Source organism: Octodon degus, unplaced genomic scaffold (genome assembly GCF_000260255.1).
Source record: "Octodon degus isolate 3935 unplaced genomic scaffold, OctDeg1.0 scaffold00076, whole genome shotgun sequence".
Classification (NCBI taxonomy): Eukaryota; Metazoa; Chordata; class Mammalia; order Rodentia; family Octodontidae; genus Octodon; species Octodon degus.
The window spans coordinates 6521830-6529542 of NW_004524652.1; the positions used below are offsets into that span (position 1 = coordinate 6521830).

A 7713-nucleotide genomic window follows, 5' to 3' on the forward strand; every position below is an offset into this window, starting at 1 on the left:
AAAAAAAATCTGGGGGAACTACCCTCGTAGACCCTGCTCCTGTCCCTCTCTTGGACAGGAACTTTCTTTCTCTCAATAAATATATTCTGCTCATAATAAACAAACAAATAAATAAATAAATAAATAGTTCACTCACTCATTCATTATTTTTTGCTTGTTTTGAGAAAGTCTATGTAGTCCAGGCTGGCCTTGAATTTACTATGCAGCCCAGGCTGGCTGCAAACTCATGGTGATCCTCCTGCTTCAGCCTGCTCTGATAATTCTTATTGTTTTTCTTTTTCTTGCTTTCCCTTTCCCTTTTTCTTTTATGAGGCAGGGTCTTGCCACATAGTTTAGGCTGGCCTCCAACTTGTAGCGATACTTTCTCAGCCTCTCGGGTGCTGGGCCGACAGGCCCATGCCACCATGCCTGACCCAATTCTTATTTTTGAGACAAGGTCCTGTAAAACTGCTAACCTGCCCTGGCTGGATTTGAATGTTCAGTCCCCAGAGTTCTGGGGCCACAGGGGAGGACCACTGCATTACTACACTTAGGAGCTGGCCATGTGCCTATCACTTTCCTCGGGTGTGGGGATACAAGCAGCGAACCCCTAAACAAGGTGCTGCACTGAATGGCTTCTGAGCCTAACAGGACAGTCCACAGACAAGAGAAGAGATTACTTTGGTTGGTGTATGAGGGAAACTCGGCAGCGCGGCAGGAAGCTGGGGCTGCTCAGGGGAGATGGGGAAGCCGGGTCAGAAGAGAGGGGCTGGGAAGGCGGAGAGTTGGACCCTGCAGCGCCCGCGAGCCAGTCCGACTTCAACTCAGGGCTTGTGACTCTCGGCAGGAGGGAGAGCCCTAAGTCCAGCTCCTGCCCACACCCCGTGTGGTGGGGCTGCGACCTGAAGTGCGGGGCCTGTGACAAGGCCTGCTTCACATCGAGGCAATACGTGGAGGCAGCGGCGTAGGGAATGAACAAAATACACTGATTTTTGTTTTGACCTCTGTTTGTATAGTCCCATTGTGAATGCTGCTTCCAGTTAGGGATGTAAAATGAAATCTCATTTGTAATGGTAAAAACAAAAAAAAAAGCATTAAGGGGATACTCAGAAAATAGCTAAGATCTTTACAAAAAATTTGTTGTCAAAAAGTAGGGGCTGGGAGATGAGAGTGTAAAAATAAAATTAGTGTTCAGAGGTAATACAAGCAGACAATACAAAAATAAGGATCCTGGCCACCTGCACTTTTAAACTCGGAATTATGTTTCAAAAGAGCAACTTCTCAAAAACAAACAAAAAGTAACTTCTCCCCTGGGCTGGGCCTGTAATCGCAGCACCCGGGAGGCTGCAGGAAGGGGACAGCTGTGAGTCTGAGGCCAGCCTGGGCTGCATGGCCAGCTCGTGTCTCAACAAACCAACCAACCAACCAACAAGCAAACTTCTCTGGCACAGAGACAGCAACCCTCTGTCCAGCCAGGACTCTTTCCTGCAGGAGGAAACCGGGGTTAAGAGGGGTACCGGGCATTTGGGTTCAATAGCGTCAGCCAGCGAAGCCTGCAGGCAGCTTTCCATCCGTGACCTTCTAGTGCCACCACTTGATGCCTTCTGTGCTCTGCAGATTTATAACAGAACACAGTGAGACACGACGTGCGATTCCAGCCCAATGCTTGGTTTCCCTTAGGCTCAATCTGTGTGAGGGTGAGCTATGCTACCAAAGAAGCACCAGGGTGAAGAGTGAGCTATGCTACCAGGCAGGCGCTCAGCGAGGGGCGGCTCGGCATGGCCCAGCAGGGGCTTCAGATCCTCCTGCCTCAGCCTTCCAGTGTTGGGATTGTGGGTGTGAGTCACCACGCCCGGGGAAGGGCCTGCACCATTCTATGGTAACAGATGGTGGGAGAGCCTCTTATTCCCAAGCTATGGACAAGATACTGAGCTCAGAGAGATTAAGCAACCCCACCTAACTCATAAGCCTAAATATAGAAGCAGAACTGTGAGGCAAGCCTACCTGGCTCTGAATCCCGTGGACTTGTTACATTACCAATGACCAATGACCATGAAGCGAAACTGTCACAAGTACTACTTTTGGGGAAATGAAGAGTTGGGGGTGCGGCTCAGCAGCAGAGCGCTTGCCAAGCGTGTGTAAGGCCCTGGGTTCAATTCCTAGTATTGCAATAAGTAAATAATATTATAGCACTGAAAAGGCTATCAAATACAAAATCGTATATGCGGTAGGATTGTGAATTTATAAAGCCATGAAAAAGTGACAGAGAAACCAACAAAATGCAATCTCCCTAAGGGATTAGTCATATCTTGTATTTTCCGTACATATCTTATACATTTTTTTAAAAAAACTAAAAATTATATTGTGGCTGGCCTTGGTGGTGTACCTGTTACCCCAGTGCTTGAGAGACGGAGGCAGGACTGATTCCAGTTTGAGGCTAGCCAGGCCTACTAAGTAGATTCAAGTCCAGCCTGCACTACGTAGCCGTGGGGGGTCCAACCCTCAGAGGGGAACAGGCTAGAGGCAAGACGGAGAAGAAAAGAAACCCCGGGTTGGGAGGACGAAGCTGTTGGCTGGGCAGTTATGTTTATTTTAGAGTTATATATTGAAAGTCCTGAACAAGTGCCCAATGCCTTAGTTAACTCTAAGCCTTCTCTGTTTCCCTGGGAACGGAAGAGCCTACCAAGGCCAAACTAATAAAGAGGAGACCACACGTTTTATTTATTTATTTATTTATTTATTTTGGTATTTTAATCCTTTTTTTCCCATAATTTTACTGAGAAACAAATAGTAATGAGACAGTTTCAAACCAAATTGGTAGGAGTTTCAATAATTAACACATTGGGGCTGGTGAGATGGCTCAGTGGTCTAAAGCACCTACTTAGAACAAGCTTAGCAAAGCACAGGGACCGACAGCTCAATCCCCCAGCACCACATGCCAGCCAGCCCCGCCCCCTGGTGGGCTGAGCTGGCCACACACACATACACACACAAATAAATAAAAATTTTTTTAAAAAATAATAATTAACACATTGCATATTGTCTTCCTAGTGGTTATTTGCTGTATAAGATGCGGACATGGTATCTTATTTGCAGACACTATTAGGACAAATCCGTCTATTCATTAAGAGAATGTAACTATATATCTATCCTAACCACTTTGAATACACATACAAAATGAACATTCATCTGTATCCCCTTTTTTGTTTAGTTCCGTTATTTGAATATCATAGGTGTGTTAACTCAGCAAAATATTCTAAAAGAGTCCAGTAGTCCAGAATAGTACTGGTTTTAGGGAGGGGTCTACAGGGTGTTCAGGGTCTCACGACTAGATGGGATTCAGTGATCCGCCTCTGAGTCCCAAGCCTCCCTCGAGCTGGGATTACAGGCGCACAGTACCTCGCCCAGTCTCAATTGCTGTCTCGGCGCACCCTGGGGGCGCTTTAGTCCGCTGAGCTATTGGCTGCCCTCGAAACCACACATTTCAGAGCCCTGGGAACACAGTGAGCTCTTTGCTCAAGCCCTGGGAATGCAGGTGAGCCCATTGCTCAGACTGCAGGCCAAGGAGCTGGGCACGTTACCACATGTACCTCATGATTGTTCATTCCAGGATCTGGTTTCCAACACACAGCAAAACCTTGTCTCAAAAGCCAACACCCCCCGCCAAAGTATATTGTGACCCTAAATTTTGTTTTTATATTTTAAAAAGTCATTTAAAAAATGTCTAACAAAAACTCTGTAAACCGAGAACAGTCTACCAGGCAAACATTTTCTTTCCACACTAAAACGCATGTTCCGCGGGAAATAGTGGTGAGCTCCGGTGACCTCTGGGTAACGTCACCCACATGTTAGTTTTCCAAGCTTTACTCACTTCCGGTATTCAGGGTGCTGTTCTCCTCAGCAGTCAGGATCGAGCCCAGAAGCTTTGCGCTGAGCTACACTCCCAGCCCTTGTTTAAATTTTAAGACAGTCTAGTAAAGCTGCCCAGGCTGGGCTCACACTCAGGACCCTCCTGCCTCAGCCTCCCAGAGTGTAGAGCGTGCCACCGTGCCTGCTAAACTTACCTGTTTGTGCTTAAGTGTGCTGCCACAGGGCGGGGCTGCTGGCCTTCCTGGGGCGAAGCAGGACAGTTCTTGCTTGGCAGGCTGCCTCTTGTCTAGGCCCTGGCTCAAGAGAGCCCTCTGGGGGCTTTCTCCAGCTGTGCCCATTGGAGCGCACAGCCTTCCGGCTTCTTGAGATCCGGGTCTGGGACTCATTATTTCTCTACTTCCGCCTGTGCGCGGGGTTTTGAGTCGTAAGTAGCAAGAGAAATAGAAAAATAGAGGTTTACTCCACCCCCAAATTCTGGCTTGCTTTTGTTCTTCGGGTTAGAATTAACCCCTGTAAAGTGAACAATTCAGATTTACGGTGGGAACACTGGCAGTGCTGCACGGTCGAGCCCACCGCCACCCAGCTGCACAACATTGTCCTGCCATTTTTCTTTTCTACAGTACTGGGGCTCGAGCTTGGGAGCTTGCACGTGCCAGGCACTTATGCTGAGGAGCTACGGCCCCAGCCCAGCCTTATCGTTTTGTCACTGACAAAAAACCTGTCATTTGCAACTTAGAGGAGGTTGGGGGACAGGTCAGAGGGGCTGAGGAAAGTGGCTCGCGGGTACCACAGCCAGGAAGCTAGAAGCGCAGGCCCAGGCCAGGCCTCGCTGCAGCAACCCTCAGCTAATCAGGGCCACCACCCAGCCGAGTGAGCTGTGGGTCCCCCAGCTCCAACCACCTGCCCTCAGCCCTGCCTCAGAGCACATGTGAGTTTTGGGGGTCATTCTTGAGCTAAACCATACTTTTTATTTTTTTATTTTATTTTTTTTTAATTTTTTTTCTTTTCAAAGTTTTATTGATAAACATATAGCAATGAGACAGTTTCAAATCAAATCAAAAGTACAGTTTCAACAAATAATACACTGCATATATTCTTCTTAGTTAAACCATACTTTTTAAAAAAATTATATTATTTGGTAGTCTCACTATGTAGCTCCGACTCATAGTGTTCCTCCTATTTTCAGCCTCCTCAGCACTGGGGTTACAGTTGTGCATCACCATTCCTGGACTCATTTGCTGGCTCAGCGCGCCCCAGGGGTGGGGCCAGCGCAGCAATGTGGGACCAGGGTTGAACCCTGTTTGCCAAGGCAGACGCTTAGTCCGCTGAACTATCTCACCAGCCCTTAAACCATACTTTTTAAAGTAACAACTATTGAAAAAAAAAAAAAAATATATATATATATATATATGGTCACATACTGTATTTTTTTTTCCTTGATAGTGTCTTGTTATGTAGCCCAGACTGGCCTCAAACTCACAGTAATCATCCTTCCTCAGCCTCTAAGTGTTGAGATTACAGATGTGCACCACTATGCCCAGCTTCCCAACCCTTTGAGAAAAGGGTTATAGAAATCTTTGAGACAAGGTCTTGCTAAGTTACCCAGGCTAGGCTGGTGTGGTGGCACACACCTGTATTCCCAACATTTAGAAGGCTGAGGCAGGAGGGTTACCAGGGAAAAGGACAGAGTGGACTACATAGTGAGTTTAAGCCTAGTTTGAGTTACAGAGTGAAACCCAGTCTCAAAGAACAGAAAAGTTACCCCGGCTAGCCTTGGACTAGGGACCCTCCTGTATCGGCCTGGCAAGCAGCTGAGACTCCGAGTGTGTGCCCTTGTGCCTGACTTACTTTCTCATAAAGGACTCAGCTCATGACACACGCAGATCCCCAAAGGAGATGGGACAGTTAGCATCAGGCACAAATCTCCAGTGACACACAGTAAACTGGACTTCCAAACAGCTGCTTAAGCTTAAAAGGAGAAACAACTAGCAGTGCTGGGCTCTGGAGGTCAGCACTGAGGGCGCTCCTTACGGGGGGCCGAGGAGCTCCCTGTAGGATTCTGATTTTCTCTCACGCTTCATGGAGAGCCGGAGGTCCCCTGGGGGTGTGGACACTGCCCGGGCCTACGGGGCTGGAGCTGGTGCAGCAGTTCAGTGAACATAGGTTATGTGGGGTGTGGTGGCACATCCCTACAGTCCCCGCACTCAGGAGGCTGAGGCAGGAGGACTGCTGCGAGTTCAAGACCGGCCGAGGCTACAAAGTGAGCTTAAAGCCAGCCTGAGCTGCATAGCGAGAGCTTTTCTCAAAAAGACAGGACACAAGCAAATAAAATTACCCCATAGGTTTTATGTTTTAAATTTGTTATGTCAAGCAGAGATTGCATCTTTTTCTTGTTAAATAGAAAATTTGAAACACTGTTTTCTGTATTGTCCAACAAGAAAGACATATGTGAAAATGTTTTTAATTTGGATTCTTATGAATGTATTAAATGTACTGTTTTGGTTTTTTTTTTTTTTTTCTACTGGTGTTTTTTTCCAGTACTGGGGACTGAACTCAGGACCTTGTGCTTGCCAGGCAAGTGCTTATTCTACTTAGCTATCTCCCCAGCCCTTAAATGTACTGTTCTTAAAGGAAAAAAAAAAGAGGAGAAACGATAGGCACTATAAACACCAAAAAGAGCAGAAACACGTCGTGCCACTTTGCCATTTCTCCGTTCCTGTCCTGGATGGCGAGGCCCCCCAGCCTCCAGCAGCGGCTGTCCCTGTCGAGCCAGCCCGTCCGCTGGCCCTGGCACTTCTCACCTCCAGGGAACCGAAGTCCTTTCAGGATTCACTGCTTCAGTCGTCAAGACGGCCTCCTAAGCACTGCGCTCTCTCCCCCCTCCCAGCCGGACCGTCTCCCCTCAGGGCCTGCGTGGCACCGCCCTGCGAGAGCTCCCCTTCCACTCCTTCCACTCCCACGGGGCGGGGCGCTGGCTGGAGGGGGCGGGGCTTCCGTGTGCGCGGCGTGGGCAGCTCCCGGCCTCGGCGGCCGCCGGGCTCCATGCACTCTGTCCCTTTGGGTCTGGCGCACCAGGGCCCTCTCGCCTGGGCCCACCCCGCGGGGATTCCCTGTATGACCAGTCTGATGCCCACTGCAACTACAGCACGTAAGTACTGCCTGAGGCCGGTGTTCTAAAGGCTGATACTCTTTACATGGAGGAAACAGGATTTAAGCTAACCGCTGCTTTGCTTAACAGCGAGGGGAGGCCATGTCTGCACTGTCCCTCATGGATGGGACAGAAAGCCAAGGTTACAATGTGTACAGGCAACTGAGACAACATTACTGATTGAGGACACAAGTTCTTTATTGGGTAATTATATTAACATTGAGCATTTTTAGTTATTCTTGTGGTAGCAAGTGCATATAGATTATACAATTTTAAAACTATAATAAATATGGTTAGTAGCAGACTTCAGATTTTCTCATCATTTTTGAAAAAAAGGATTGATGATTTACTATAATCCATTAAGGAACATCTAAATGGGAAAAGACAGGGAAACATTTTATGAGTATCAGAAAATGGTCAAATAAACTATACAATGTGAGAATTAACCACAGTTGATAAAATCTACATATAAAATTAGTTGGTGTCTTGGGCAGATATGACTAAGAAGAAACACACTTTAAGGGCTGCAAGTCTCTCTCCGGCATCAATAGTTTCCCACTTTCAAAAGAGTAATCTGAGGGCCGGCCAGATGGCTCAGTGGACTAAAGTGCCTGCTTAGGCACAGGGAAACCCCAGCGCCCATGCCGGCCCTGCCACCGGGGCGTGCTGGGACAGCACTGAGGCTGGGTGTGGTGGCGGGCGCCTGTAATCCCAGC

General features: G+C 47.9%; 1 protein-coding gene across 1 annotated transcript in view; it reads right to left on the reverse strand.

Moving 5' to 3' along the window:
• Nucleotides 1–7328: 7328 nt before the first annotated feature.
• Nucleotides 7329–7713, reverse strand: part of Kntc1 (kinetochore associated 1) — a 96168-nt gene continuing 95783 nt past the window's right edge. Inside the window, exon 61 of the mRNA XM_023720670.1 lies at nucleotides 7329–7367. Coding sequence (XP_023576438.1) covers nucleotides 7347–7367 — 21 coding nt within the window. The 3' untranslated portion in view covers nucleotides 7329–7346. The remainder of the gene's footprint in view (nucleotides 7368–7713) is intronic.